Source organism: Bufo bufo, chromosome 3, assembly GCF_905171765.1.
Source record: "Bufo bufo chromosome 3, aBufBuf1.1, whole genome shotgun sequence".
In the NCBI taxonomy this organism is placed as follows: domain Eukaryota; kingdom Metazoa; phylum Chordata; class Amphibia; order Anura; family Bufonidae; genus Bufo; species Bufo bufo.
In genome coordinates, this window is record NC_053391.1 from 43,406,071 (window position 1) to 43,421,816 (window position 15,746).

The 15,746-nt window shown below is 43.9% G+C and overlaps 1 protein-coding gene across 1 annotated transcript in view; it reads left to right on the forward strand.

Moving 5' to 3' along the window:
* Nucleotides 1-10,023, forward strand: part of CRYZL1 (crystallin zeta like 1) — a 30,603-nt gene extending 20,580 nt beyond the window's left edge. The window contains exons 9-13 of the mRNA XM_040423150.1: nt 2,247-2,345; nt 5,287-5,405; nt 6,699-6,804; nt 9,046-9,091; nt 9,793-10,023. Of these exons, the coding sequence (XP_040279084.1) occupies nt 2,247-2,345; nt 5,287-5,405; nt 6,699-6,804; nt 9,046-9,091; nt 9,793-9,892 (470 nt within the window). The 3' untranslated portion in view covers nt 9,893-10,023. The remainder of the gene's footprint in view (nt 1-2,246; nt 2,346-5,286; nt 5,406-6,698; nt 6,805-9,045; nt 9,092-9,792) is intronic.
* The last annotated feature ends 5,723 nt before the right edge of the window (nt 10,024-15,746 follow it).

Genomic DNA, 15,746 nt, shown 5'->3' on the forward strand with positions numbered 1-15,746 from the left:
TGCACCAAAGTGTCAGATAGCCAAAGCGTGGTGCTCACAGCTGGATAGTTTCACCCACTCTACATGAAAAATCGTATAAAAAGTAACAACTGGGCACTCACTGACACATGGGCTGATTGAAAGCAATTTATTGATACAAATAGACAATACAACAATAAAAACAATAGAGAATGAATAGTTATGTAGATTTGTGCAAAAGGCTGAAGATGGATAACCAGTAGCGGCAATCCTATAACATAAAGTCCTCCAACAATCAAGAAAGGCGATCCTTAAAAAACGCACACAGTATAACACTACATGTATGACCGTATGTCCTGTAATGTTAAAATCCTCCAACAGTGCATAGAGACGATCCTCAAATAATAAAAGTACACAGATTCTTCATATGTGGCCGTACATACAATACAGTTGCTGGTATAATAGATGTGATGGGAACTATTCAGTATAGGATTGCTGCTACCGTTTATCCATCTTCAGCTTTTTGCACATCATTAGGCCTCATGCACACGACCGTTGTTTTATTCCGTGTCAGTTGTGCCGTTTTTCGTGATTTTCTGCGGACCCATTGACTTTCAATAGGTCCGTTGAAAACTCGGCTAATGCACCGTTTGCCGTCCGTGATCCGTGGTTCCAGTCCGTCAAAAAAATATAACCTGTCCTATTATTTTCACGGAAAACGGTTCGCAGACCTATTCAAGTCAATGGGGCCGCTAAAAAACGCGGAGGCACACAAGATTGTCATCCGTGTCCGTTTTTTTCCTATCATTTGCATGGAAAACCTGTCTTAGATATTTTTTTTTACTTTCCTTTATGTCTGGTGGTCCTCCAAAAATAAAGGAAGACACACGGAAACAAAAACGGATCACGGAACAACGGAACCCCATTTTGCGGAACGGAACACAACAACGGTCGTGTGCATGAGGCCTTATATTTGCACAATCTACATAACCATTCATTCCCTATTGTTTTTATTGTTTCATTGTCTATTTGTATCAATAAATTGGTTTCAATCAGCCAATGTGTCAGTGAGTGCCCAGTCGTTACTTTTGATACTCAGGAAATCTACAAAAAAAATTGTCGCTCTCTGGTCTTAAGTGCCATAAAAAATATAGGTGACACCATCTCTTACAAGGGATTGTCAAGGTTTTTAAAACTGATGTCCTAGCCTATAGATATTAGATAGATCTGACTATTGCCACCCCTGCCAATCAGCTGTTTAAAGGGGCCATGGCCATTATCTGTTCAGTAGCTGCTCTTGTGCAGGGCATTGCAGCTTGGTCCCATTTACTTGAATTAGCTGAGGCTGTGATACCAAGTACGGTATGGTGTTCTGATGTATGGAGCAGTGTAAATAAATGAAGAAGCCCTACCAATCCGATACTGATGGCCTATCCTAAGGAGGGGCCACTATTTCTTAAAACCTAGGGTTTAAAGGGTTTCTATCACTTCGTATGACATAATTAGCTGTCAGACACTAGCGATCTGCTAGTGTCTGCTCTGGCCAACCATCCTACTATAATCACTTGTGGGGCAGCGGTTTTGCTAAAAAACTAACTTTTATAAATATGCTAATGAGCCTCTAGGTGCTATGTGGGCGTCATTAGCACCTAGAGGCTCCGTCTACCTTCATACACAGCCGCCGCCCAGCGCGTCCCTCCAGCCCGCCCATGTCCTCCTCCGTGTGACGCAGCGGACGAGTTCTCGCGCATGCGCCGTGCGCGGCTGTATTCGGCGCATTAGAGATGTCTGAGCTCGGAGCGGTCAGACATTCAATGCGCATGCGCCGAATACAGCCGCGCATGCGCATTGAATGTCTGACCGCTCCGAGCTGAGATCTCAAATGCGCCGAATACAGCCGCGCACGGCGCATGCGCGAGAACTCGTCCGCTGCGTCACACGGAGGAGGACATGGGCGGGCTGGAGGGACGCGCTGGGCGGCGGCTGTGTATGAAGGTAGACGGAGCCTCTAGGTGCTAATGACGCCCACATAGCACCTAGAGGCTCATTAGCATATTTATAAAAGTTAGTTTTTTAGCAAAACCGCTGCCCCACAAGTGATTATAGTAGGATGGTTGGCCAGAGCAGACACTAGCAGATCGCTAGTGTCTGACAGCTAATTATGTCATACGAAGTGATAGAAACCCTTTAAAGGGGGTTATCCAGGACTCAGACCAGGTCTTCCATGGTGAATATTCATTCTGCAAATACCATCCAAAATACGCAAATGTGTGGTCTCTTTTTTCCAGCTCGTGTTGTAGATGTGTCCAAAGGCAACGTTAATCTCATAGAGAAGGGCATGGAAGAGACCAGTGGACTGGGGTTTGACATCATCATCGATGCTGGAGGTCAGTGGTACCCCATTCAAAACTGCACCTGTGTTCCTTAACTCCATAAGGAAACGACCCAGTCTGGTACTTAAATGGTCACTAACTTTTCACAAAACTTTTGATATGTTATAGAGACTTATCAAAAGTTTTGATCAGTGGGGGTCTGATCGTGAGATCCCCACCGATCTCTTCAACAAGGGGAGAGAGACTTGCGCATATTGCACTCTAACTCCTTGCTGCATAAGACGGGTTCTATTAATCTACGGTCCTGTCTCAATTCCGTCCTCCGGCAAAATCCACAACAATCTATGTCTCCCCTGCATCTCAAAGGCCCCTGCGCCACAGGAGATGAAACCAGTATTCTTAGTGGCATTTGACCCTGGTACACACTTAATATCAGGGTCTTGGGTGTTATTTTTTTGTGGGCAATCTGTTTTTATTTGACATTTTAAGAATTTTTTTAATTTATTTATTTTCCGGGGGGGGGCAAGGTGACCAAGAAACAGCATTTCTGGCATTGGATTTTTTACAGCGTTCACCACATGGGTTAAATAATAATAATTTAATAGATCAGGTCGTTACAGACCAATTATGTATATAGTATATGAAATGGGAAAGGGAGTTTAATTTTTTTTTATATTTTGGGGTTTTATTTTTACAAATTTTTAAATATTATTCAAGTGTTTCACACTTTTTTAGTCACCGTAGGGGACTTTGAACCTCTCTGAATTCTTGTACTACACACTAATCCTGTAGTGATTCTGACAGGTAGGATGTAATAGCAGATGGGACATGGCAGGCCTTAGGCCCTTCAGAAGGCCCCTGGCTGCCATTGCAGCAAGCCCCCGAGGAGCTGGTGCAGAGGATGGGAGTGGTAATGGCCCTGGTGAGATGTTGTCATGGAGTCGTTCAGTGGAAAAGTGGTTTGGGAAACTAGGCCAGAAGATTGTGAGCCCCACAGCATGATGCTAATGTCTGTAAAGCGCTGTGAAATATAGAAGTGCTATATAAATGCATAAAATAAAGTAAAAGAATATAAATAAAAGTAAAAGAATAAAAGATAAATTGCAGTACATCCATCAGTAGTTTGGACAGAGTGCAATTTCTATCCCCAGATGATGGAGTATGGTGGCTGGCAAAATGGTATTTAATAGCACCTTTGGTATACTACTGTCTTGCTGATGTCTCTCTCTTGAACTTCTGGCTAACAGCTGTGTTCTAGCACTTGCGCCTGTGGGCATCCACTGTGTAGTGTAGGCATTGAGTCTGGCCCGGATGTGATCTATGTGATGGGTGTCTGAGCCGTAGTCCCTCACCTGCAGCAGGATAGCTATGGTTGCTGGTCACTCTTCTGGCTGTTAACACTGTAGCTTTTAAGATATCTGTAGTTCAGTATTCTTGCAGTCTCTCTAGACTAGTGGTCTCACAGATGAGCTGCATCTAATGCTGGTCCCTTGGAGCAGGAGCAATAGGACATCCTTCCTCGCTGCCCTAGCTAACACTTCCCCCTCCTGGCAGAAAGCAGGACCAGCTCACTCCTACCAAGAGGGGAGGAATGGGATAGTTAGTCCCATTCCTAATGCCAACCACACCTCACCTGCTGGGGTACAGTGTAAACAGGAACATGGCAAAACATTACATAAAAAAAAACAAGTATTGCAGACTCCTCGCCATCCCCCCCAGGTCTGGGGTACTGCACCATGACAAGTACTCAGCACCATGTGATTGCATTGTCACGCCCTGCCCTGTGGGTGTTCTGAGGAGATCTGTCAGAGTTGCTGCACGTGACTCGATCCTACAGTTTGTTTTGTTGTGGGTTTGAATTGAATCCCACCTCATCCCAGGTGGTGTTCTTTAGGTAAATGGTGAGGCTATTTATTCCTTCCTCTCCCTATAGCCTTTGCGGGTTATAGTTCTGCCTTGTGTGAGCTCTGGAAGTTTGGTGGATCGTTTGCTCCAACACGTCTCTAGATAAGTCCTTTTCCCTTCTGTGTCTGTTTTTACTAGTCCTCTAGGGTGACGCTAGCTCCTTCGGTTGTTGTAGGAGCTGGGTGTCTCTTTCCCTCTTCCCTACAGCTGAGGGTTTGGTTCAGTGGGTTATAGTCTTAGGTACGTGGGCAAGTGCATATCTACCATCGAGAGCACATGGGCATAGCAGCTTAGGGAAAGTGTTTTAGGGATTGCTATGAGTTGACCCCTTTGTTCCCTAGCATTTGGGGCCTAGTCAGTTGTTTTGTTTGCCTTGTCGTGTTCTGTTTCCTTCCCTTATCTTACCTACCGTGACGTGCCGATTGGAGGACAGAGGGAGCTTTCTCCCTCTGCTTAACCTATGATCCTGTGGTCACTACTGAGTTATCTCCAATCCCAGCAGTCAGAACAGCATGCATGCTGTAGAATACTGCTGGCACCCACAAGCGATGGCAGAGGCCCAGTTCCTGAACCCACACCATTGCTGTGACGTACTATTAGGGCACAGAGCGTTAATTTAAAGGGGTTCTCTGGGCTTTTAATATTGATGATCTATCCTCAGGATTAGTCATTAATATCAGATCGGCGAGGGTCCAACACCTGGCACCCCCGCTGTATGAGGAGACGGAGCATGCAGCTGCCGTCTCCCTTCTCTCTTCCTGTCCGCTGCTGCTGTCTATGGCAAAGACCATTGACTCCTGCCGATTTTGATACTGATGACCTATCCTGAGGATAGTAAAAGCCCGGAGAACCCCTTTAACTGAATTGATGAAATGATTCACCGGCCCCTTTGCAAAGGGATAATAAATAATTGAGGGGGAAGGGGGTCCCAGGCGCATCTTTGGTTTGCTATTACAAGGCTGCATTACGACCAACGTACACCAAGTGTGAACCAGGTCTTATAGAAGGGAAGTTAAATGCAAAATCTATGGGTAAATCTGGATCAGCAGTTCCTAATTGGTGATAATTCTCTTTTTTTTTTCTCTCCCAGTGACACTATACAACACGGGAGACTCTGCTACAAAGCCGACGCTTCTGCCTCACAAACACGAAATCCTCTCTCTCCTCGCTGTCGGAAGCCACTGGGTAACCCGACAGCAGTACCTTCAGGTAATGGGAGTCACTGTCTGGCCATTTAATTCCTTCATTTCATGTGGATCAAACGCGAGGGAATAGGCAGGATGAGGAAAGATGAAGGTATGTCCACATAGGATGGATACGTTGCGGATTAGCAGACCGGCATGTAGCAGATCCGCTGGGTATTGTAGTCCCAGCAAAAGTAAAGTGAGATTTTGAAAAATGTAATTCTCGCGTTGCAAAAAAAGAAGAAAATCTGCAGCATAACTTGACTTATGGTACAGATTTGAAAGGGGTAATCCCATCTCAGGCAATGGGGTCATATCGCCAGGATATGCCCCTATTGTCTGATAGGTGCGAGTCCCACCGCTAGAACCTGTACCTATATCGAGAACTGACCCCTGAAAGTGGTGGGAGGGCAAATGCGCAGCCGCCCCCCATTCATTTTCTATGGGGCCGCCGAAAATAGCCCAGCTCTGGGTCGGCTATTTCCGTTGGGCCCATAGAAATGAATGGGAGCAGTGGCCGGTCATGTCCGGTGCGCTCCCATTCACTTCTACGGGGAGAGCGCTTGGTGGTGGCCGGATAGGAGTCCTCCAGCCACTACTTTGCGGGGCTCCGTTCCCGATATAGGTGCGGACCCACACCTATAAGACAATGGGGGCATATCCTAGCCATATTCCCCCATTTTCTGAGATGTGACAACCCCTTTAAATCCAGCACATGTCAATTTTTGCTGCAGAGTTCCACCATGGATTTTATCCTTTGAGATGTAGCGGGTGAAATCTGCGGCAGGCGAAATCCGCAACACTTACTTTGATCAACCATTGAAATTCACTACTCTGAAAAATCCGGATGATATTTGGTACAGACATACTATATACTGCAGCTAGATAGGAATGGGGAGATGGACAGAAAGATATTAGAGAGGCGTAACGTGAAGCTTATTGGTCCCCACCTATGAGGTGTCATTTTGAATATTGGTAACCTCGTTTGCAGCCTTTGGGCTATATTGGGCGTCAGGTTTAGCGACAACTGCTACCCCTGCAGCTATGTTCCTGGATAGATATGAGATGTATAGATGGACGAATATAATTCTGAGATTCTGAAACTGTACAGACACCGACACAAACTGCAGTCATATAGCGGTGACACAATCTATGTCTCCCCTGCACCTCAAAGGCCCCTGAGCCACAGGAGATGAAACCAGTGTTCTCGTGGCATGTGAGCCTGGTACACATTTTACACCAGGGTTTTGGCACATATGATATCATCTTCATGATCACCAGTATAAAATATTTGGTTTTCTTTCCCATTTGGTTGCAGCTTGATCCGCCGGACAGCAATATTCTCTTCCTAAAGGGCGCAACGCTTTCTTATCTCAATGAGGAAACCTGGAACCTGTCAAGCTCTCAGCAAGGAAAATATCTTCATATCCTTTGTACTTTACAATGATAATATCCATATCCTCTTGATAATTATTCTGATCCGATCCTAAGTACTATAAGCATGAGGTTTGTGAGAGACAGACTGCCACAGCAAGAGAGAGAGTCCTGCCCACGAGGGCTTATACGAGGAAACAAGACAATGGGCGAGAGCTGTTGGTCATACAGTTGTGTAGTGGAGGTGGGTTATTGTGGAGTGTAAGCTTTTCTGAACCGGCGGTTTTCAGGTTGGGTTTGGATACTGAGAGAGAGTCTGATGTGTTAGGGAAGGGATCCCCAAAGTATGAGTGAAGCACAGGAGAAATATTGGTTGACTATATGAGGAGAGGGTGAAGAGCAGACTCGGGGAGAGCAAAGAAGATGGATGGTCTTGTGAAAATTAGAGACTGTATGGCGAGGTAATGGGAGATTTGGGCAGTAATGTGTACCAGAGGCAGGTTGTGGATGGAGATTACATTTTGGGAAATTGGGCAAGATGTGTACGGATGGGAAGGGATGCAAATTGGAGATGATGTGTTTTTGGAGGTGGTGGGAGGTTAGGGCAGTAATGTATGGAAGAGGCAGGTTGTGGACTGGAAATTACATGTTGGGAAATTAGGGCAGATGTGTATGGATGGGAAAGTTTGTGAACTGGAGATTATCTGTTGGGAGGTAGAGGGAGATTAGAATTCCGTAAGGTTGTGAACCGAAGATCATGTTTTGGGAGGTATCTGGAGTTGAGGTCAGAAATGTATGAAGGGAACAGGTTGTGTCCTGGAGATAAGTGTGGGGAGGTAGAGAGAGATTAAGGCAGACGTCTATGTAAAACACAAGAGTTGAAATTTTGGAAAATTAGGTCAGATATCTTTGGATGGGACAGGTTGCAAACTGGGAGATAGCAGGAGATTAGGATAAAGATGTATACAGGAGACAGGTTGTGGAGCAAAGACCATGTGATGGAAGGTAGCGGGAAACTAGGGCAGTGATGTATGGAAGAAACAGGTTGTGGCCTGCAGATGAGTATGGGTGCAAAAGATTATGAAGTGGAGATTATGAAATGGGAGTTATAGGGAGATTAGGGCAGAGCTGTTTGGAGACCAGCTCCAGCTGTGGACCAGGAATTACATTTTGGGAAATTGCAGATGTGTATGGATGGGACAGGTTGCCAACTAGAGATTATGTGTTAGGAGGTAACGGGAGATCAGGACAGAAATGTATGGAAAAGATAGGTTGTGGGCCGAAGATCATGTTTTGGGAGGTATCTGGAGTTGAGGTCAGAAATGTATGAAGGGAACAGGTTGTGTCCTGGAGATAAGTGTGGGGAGGTAGAGAGAGATTAAGGCAGACATGTATGGAAAACATAAGAGTTGAAATTTTGGAAAATTAGGTCAGATATCTATGGATGGGACAGGTTGCAAACTGGGAGATAGCAGGAGATTAGGATAGAGATGTATACAGGAGACAGGTTGTGGACCAAAGACCATGTGATGGAAGGTAGCGGGAAACTAGGGCAGTGATGTATGGAAGAAACAGGTTGTGGACTGCAGATGAGTATGGGTGCAAAAGATTATGAAGTGCAGATTATGAAATGTGAGTTATAGGGAGATTAGGGCAGAGATGTTTGGAGACCAGCTCCAGCTGTGGACCAGAAATTACATTTTGGGAAAGTGCAGATGTGTATGGATAGGATAGGTTGCCAACTAGAGATTGTGTTAGGAGGTAACGGGAGATCAGGACAGAAATGTATGGAAAAGATAGGTTGTGGGCCGAAAATTATGTTCTGGGAGGTAGCGAGAGATTAGGACAGAGATGTATGAAGGGTACGGGTTGTGTCCTGGAGATACATTTTGGGGAGGTAGCGAGAGATTAGGACAGAGATGTATACAGGAGACAGGTTGTGGAGTGAAGTTTATGTGTTGGAAGGCAGTGGCAGATGTAAGGAGGAGGTTGTGGACTGTATTTTGAAATTAATTTGTTGGGCAATGGAAAACCAGTGAGCGGATCAGCAGAGAGTAATGAGGGAGAGCTTGATAACCCGGGTGGATTAGAGGAGAGGCCCACTGAACCCCATTCATTTGAAAGGGACTGAGCTGCAACACCAGACACATCCTATGGATTTTTTCCAATCCCAGTTATGATGCCATATGGAAATGGAGGACGTATTACTATAAAATTAGGCGAAAGGGTGGGGTGACCACTGCCATCTTCTTTCTGGTCACAATGAAATATATCCTTAACTATATTCTCACATATCTTGAAAGATGTTATGGACAAACTGGGAGGTGGAATATTCAGGTAACTGAAAGTCAGTACATTGCTTGTGTAGATGCTCTTTTGCAGCAAGAACATACACATAGTGACCATGGCATCTGAGGCGGTTTTCCCCAGGAGGGCTGTGCTCCCGGGGCCAGAATGGATTCCTTTAGCTGAGATCAGCAAGCTGTTCATTGGTGGTGATAGGCTGGAGCCTGTACCAGACTACCAGGCCTATCACGGGTATATTCCAATATAGGGAATGCTGCATTGGAATATTCTAAATTTCCCATACACTACTGAATGAAATCACAGTAGTATATATGAGAAGCAATCTAATGATTGCACATAAAAAAAGTTTTTAAAAATATTTAAAAAATGGCTAAACTATATTTTTATTTTTTTTATTTTTTCCAATTCCACCCTATTTGATTTTTTTTTCCAGCTTCCCACTACATCAAATACAATATTAAATGATGCCATTAGAAAGTGCAACTAGTCCCGCATAAAACAACCAAGTTTATGGTTCTGGGAAGGTAGGGAGTAAAAAAACAAAAGGGCAAAAACAGAAAATCGCTATATCCTCAAAGGTTTAATCATGGTTTGGGTGAAGACTCCAGGGCTGTGACCAATTCTGTCTAAGGGGCCTTATGATTTCTGTGTGTGTACCACTCATTATATGTAGGGGGTTGTATTTCTCCGCACCTATTTACCAGTTTTGTCATTTTTGTTTTTTAATCTAGACCTTATCTGGATGAACCAGTGCCGATGTACGAAGCCAAAGTCTTTATGGAGATGGTCCAAAGGAAAGAAGTCAGGAAGCGGCTGGTGGTTCAGCTATGAGAGAGCTGAACAGGCCATAGAGCAGTACAAGGGCACATTACCCGGTTTGCGGTAGATGATGATATAACTTTTTGTAAGATGTTGATTTGTATATATGTTCTTCGAATAAAATAAGACATGGATTCCACAAATCATGCAGCTTTTCAAATTCTTTACTGTTAAAATGGATTTCTATAGCTCATACACAGCTACTTATGGTGTGAGCTCACCTTAAAGGGGTATTCCTATCTCATGTGTGCTCACCTTTAAGGGGTATTCCTATCTCATGTATCCTATTTAATGAGATAATTTGATAATATTTACACTTTCCAACATTTGCTTTGGTAAATATAGAGCATTTAAAGGGGGGTTTCCAGTATTTTAATATTGCTGGCTTTTCCTCGGGACAGGTGATCAATATCATATCAGTGGGGGTCCGACACCCCACACCCAGTTATGTGGAAGTAGTGCTGGGATCACACAGCTCCGTCCATTGTGTAGCGGACAGGGCGGGTTATACTGCAGCGCTACTCCCATTCAAGCAATGCTGCACTAATGTTGGGAAAATTTTAAATTTACTCTGTTTTCTAGAATATACTTTGATGTAATTACTTGATGTATGTGCAGGGGCCTGGTCTATGCAATAAAAAGGTCAGAGGCCCTGGAGACATAGATCATTGCCACCCTGAAACTAGAGACCAGCTTAAGGCCTCTTTCACACGGGCGTTGCGGGAAAATGTGCGGGTGCGTTGCGGGAACATGCACGATTTTTTCGCACGAGTGCAAAACATTGTAATGCGTTTTTTGCACGCGCGTGAGAAAAATCGGCATGTTTGGTACCCAAACCCGAACTTCTTCACAGAAGTTCGGGCTTGGGATCGGTGTTCTGTAGATTGTATTTTCCCTTATAACATGGTTATAAGGGAAAATAATAGCATTCTGAATACAGAATGCATAGTAAAACAGCGCTGGAGGGGTTAAAAAAAAAACAAAAAAATAATTAAACTCACCTTAATCCACTTGCTCGCGCAGCCCGGCTTCTCTTCTGTCTTCTTCTTTGCTGTGTGCAGGAAAAGGACCTGTGGTGACGTCACTCCGGTCATCACATGGTCCGTCACATGATCTTTTACCATGGTGATGGATCATGTGATGGACCATGTGATGAACGGAGTGACGTCACCACAGGTCCTTTTCCTGCACACAGCAAAGATGAAGACAGAAGAGATGCCGGCTGCGCGATCAAGTGGATTAAGGTGAGTTTAATTATTTTTTAGGTTTTTTTAACCCCTCCAGCGCTATTGTACTATGCATTCTGTATTCAGAATGCTATTATTTTCCCTTATAACCATGTTCTAAGGGAAAATAATAATGATCGGGTCTCCATCCCGATCGTCTCCTAGCAACCGTGCGTGAAAATCGCACCGCATCCGCACTTGCTTGTGGATGCTTGCGATTTTCACGCAGCCCCATTCACTTCTGTGGGGCCTGCGTTACATGGAAAATGCACAATATAGAGCATGCTGCGATTTTTCACGCAACGCACAAGTGATGCGTGAAAATCACCGCTCGTGTGCACAGCCCCATAGAAATGAATGGGTCAGGATTCAGTGCGGGTGCAATGCGTTCACATCACGCATCGCATCCGTGCGGAATACTCGCCCGTGTGAAAGGGGCCTAACAGTGGACAGCTGGAACAGATCTTATCAGGCACTTTTTAATAAATTGCCCCCAATGTCTGTAACTTTTTCCATATGTCTTTCAAACTGTGAATATGTTGTTCAAACCAGTTTCACTATGCCTTAAGATTGTCTATATAAACTGAACTTTGACAATATACCACAGACAATCTGCTGCACCTCCAGCCAGTGTGTTGTCTCTTCTTATATAAGAACAAAGAGAAATTACCTCCTTTTAACCTTAAAGGGAACCTGTCACCTGGATTTTGTGTATAGAGCTGAGGACATGGGTTGCTAGATGGCCGCTAGCACATCCACAATACCCAGTCCTCATAGCTCTGTGTGCTTTTATTGTGTAAGAAAACTGATTTAATACATATGCAAATTGACCTGAGATGCATATGGATCAAATAATTTTTTTTTTACACAATAAAAGCACACAGAGCTATGGGGACTGGGTATTGCAGATGTGCTAGCGGCCATCTAGCAACCCATGTCCTCATCTCTATACCCAAAATCCCGGTGACAGGTTTCCTTTATTAAGAATAGTCGAGAAAAGAGTCCTGCATGCAGGATTTTTTTCTCCTCTACAGATGACATCATAATCCTTCAAAGTTGGCCCTTCAGCCACGAATGAACCGAGGTGTCAGGAGATATTGGATTCCGGTTCGAACACCGTCGACGGCGGGGAGTCCCCTGACTCCCTGATTTGCAAAGACCTCTGGCTGAATTGCTGTTAAACAGAGGCCAGCAGGACGGAAGAACGAGGGGGAGTGACGGAAACTAAGAACATAGTATGGAGAATCGAGGATCCGGTATCATCTGAATATAGGCAGTAAGACAGTAACTATTTCTGTTGGTATATATAGATATAGTTATTACTGTGGTTACCGATACAAGACGGGGTCTTGGGGTTTTAGGAAGATTAGATTTAGTGAAGACGGAAACTCAAGAGTAGAGTCTTGAGCATTTGAGATAGGATTCTCAAGGGGGTAAAAGCCATAGCCTGTGTGAGAAGGCTACAGGAATAAATAACTCCATAAAGCACATGTAAAAGATGATAGGTACCTGGCAGGTAGGGACTTTAGGGATATGCAACAAGTAACTGTGTTTATGTAGCTAACTATTGTCTAAGTATCTTTATGTAAATAGTTTATTTTACAAAACGAAGAGTCTAGACTCTAGAGGATGCTCACCAGTTACTCTGGAGCCCGGCTCACTGACCACCATTCAGTGTTAATACAGACCCAAATAATAATGAAAAAATGGCTGGCTCATAGTAATTTGCATGTACTTTTACTAAATCTTATACATAATATAAAATCCAATGCATGAAAAACAGCCTTTACATTTACATAAATAACTAAAAAACAAAGTTCATACAATCTATTTCATGGACACTATCCCTTTTAAATGCGGAGCTCTCGCGTATATAAAAGATAAAAAAATGCGGTTTCCTTGTAATGTATTTGTTTTGGGTGTGTGGCTAGTAGTGTCAGTTTGTACTTAGCTTTGTTAGCTGGATTGCTCAATACTCTTAACCCTTAGGATACCGGAGTTTTTTTTTTTTAGTTTTTTCGCGTTTTCATTTTTCTTCCCTATTTTCCGTGAGCCATAACTTTTTTATAGTTTCAGTCACATAGCTGTATGAAGGCTTATTTTTTGCGGGACAAGTTGTACTTTCTAATGCCACCATTAATTATGGCATAAAATGTAGTGGGAAGCTGGAAAGAAATTCCAAATGGGGTGAAATTGGAAATAAAAAGTAATTCCACCACCGTTTTACGGGTTTTGTTCCCACAGCGTTTTGTTTACGGCAAAACTGACCCATGCCCTTCATTCTCTGGGTCAGTACGATTACAACGATACCCTATGTGGCGGAAATAACCTCGCCACTGGGTTTTGGAGGCGCCTGTTTGCCAGCCTCTTGCCTCAGGATTATGGCCCATACTAACTTTGAAGTAGAAGACAGACCGGCCGCACAGCTTAAATCTGTGGAACTGTTTTGGGCAGGAAAGCCATGCTTGCGGTTGGTCAAATGTGACTTCCATGGAATTCGGGAATCCCTGCTCGGATCTGGGTGATTTTTGGATATGTTGTTCACCCAGATCAGAGCTATCCATGGATGTATACATTATGGGGATATGTGGGGTTTTGAGGAGTGTGACAGAACCATCTGTCTTTGGAATTGTATTGTATGTTATGTGAGGGTACCCAGATAGCTAATTTTATTGTATTCGTGTATTCTGAGTGACATTCATCTAATAATATGCACTCAGACTTGAGCTATCTGGGGATATGTTAAATGTCTGTGTTTACTGTAAGGGTTGTGACATTGTATGTTTAAATGGTGATTTCTGTCCTGTTGTCCCCACATATGTATTGGCGATTTCCCTTTGTCCTGAGAGATAATTGAATTTCTCCTCGGGTGTCTCCAGGGCAGAGAGGAGCAAACCATGATGCATTGTGGGGATGTGTTGTGTCTGTGTATCCTGAGTTGCTGCATATCTGTCCTGTGTCACAGTCTTCCATCTGGTCCCCTAGGGGAGTGTCCACCAGATGGGGACCTGCATAAATACGGGCGGGTAGCCCTCAATAAAGTTGCTGTTTTACACTCAACATAGCGCCTCGTCTCATGTGTGTGGGGATTGCTATATTTGTATACTCCCCTGGCTATTACTCCTAGCTCTTGTAAGAGCTGTTCCTGGTTCCTGTGGTGGTATCGGTGTCGAGTGGAGTTCTTGGAGTCCTCGGGAGGCACTGGGAGCATTTATCAACGGAGGTACCCGGTCGGGGTGCCAGGAGATCCGTTACACCCTATATGTATAGGTTTTTTATGTGTAAATAGTGTAAAAATATATGTAAACTTTGAGACTTAATTTTTTTTTTACATCACCATACTCTGACCCCCATAACTTTTTTATACTTATGTCTACTGAGCTGATCTGCAATTTTTACCCTTTTTTCCGTTACGCCATTCGCCGTATTGGATTTTTTATTTTAATTTTATGGGTGTTTTCAGTCGCTGTGATACCCAGGATGTTTATATTTATTGTTATTTAGGTATTTTTTTTTTAATTATACGGAAAGGGGGGTGATTTAAACTTTTTATATTTTTTTAACTTTTTATTTTTATTTTTATTTTTTATTATCATTTTAAGGCTCATAAATTTATCTTTATAAATGGGGTTTTTAAATGTTTCATTTTGACCTATAAGCGATAAAAAAAAATGACAATTTATTTTGCATTTTGCTCATTTCTTATGTTGGCCTGCCATCTGGTGGCCAAAATAAGAATTGCAGCATTAATGCTCTGAATTTCTTCATAGAGATTCAGAGCATTCAGTGCGTGTACTGAAGTCCCGATTGGCCACACGGGGCTTCAGTACTTCACGCTTTCGGGTTTTTGCGCATTCAGGTGCCGTGATCTCACTTGATCATGGCAAAAGCATTTAATTACGGCGATCGGCATGATTGCTGGTTGTGGTAATTAGCCGCAGGTCTCTGCTGTTTGAAACAGCAGAGACTTGCCGGCCATGACGCCCGCTGCACGCGCGAGCGGGCGTCATGCTTGCACAGCGCTACCAGCGCCGTACATGTACGGCGCCGGTAGCAAAAGGGTTAATGAATGGTAAACTTGTAAGGCTACTTTCACACCTGCGTTAGGTGCGGATCCGTCTGGTATCTGCACAGACGGATCCGCACCTATAATGCAAACGCTTAGATCCGTTCAGAACTGATCCGTTTGAATTACCATGAACAAAAAAAACAACTTTTTTTTAATTTATTTTTTGTTCATGATAATGCAAACTGATCCGTTTTGACTTTACATTGAAAGTCAATGGGGGACGGATCCGTTGATATTGTGTCAACTTCAAACGGATCCGTCCCCATTGACTTACATTGTAAGTCTGGACGGATCCATTTACCTCTGCACGGCCAGACGGACACCCGAACGCTGCAAACTGAGTTCAGGGGTCCGCCTGCTGAGCGGAGAACAAACGGTGCCAAATTGATGCATTCTGAGCGGATCCGCATCCACTCAGAATGCATTAGGGCTGGACGGATCCGTTTGGGGCCGCTTGTGAGAGCCTTCAAACGGAGCTCACAAGCGGACACCCGAACGCAGGTGTGAAAGTAGCCTTTCACTTACTCGTGGTCTGCTACAATGTGTCCATATCCTTAGATGAGTTATTGCG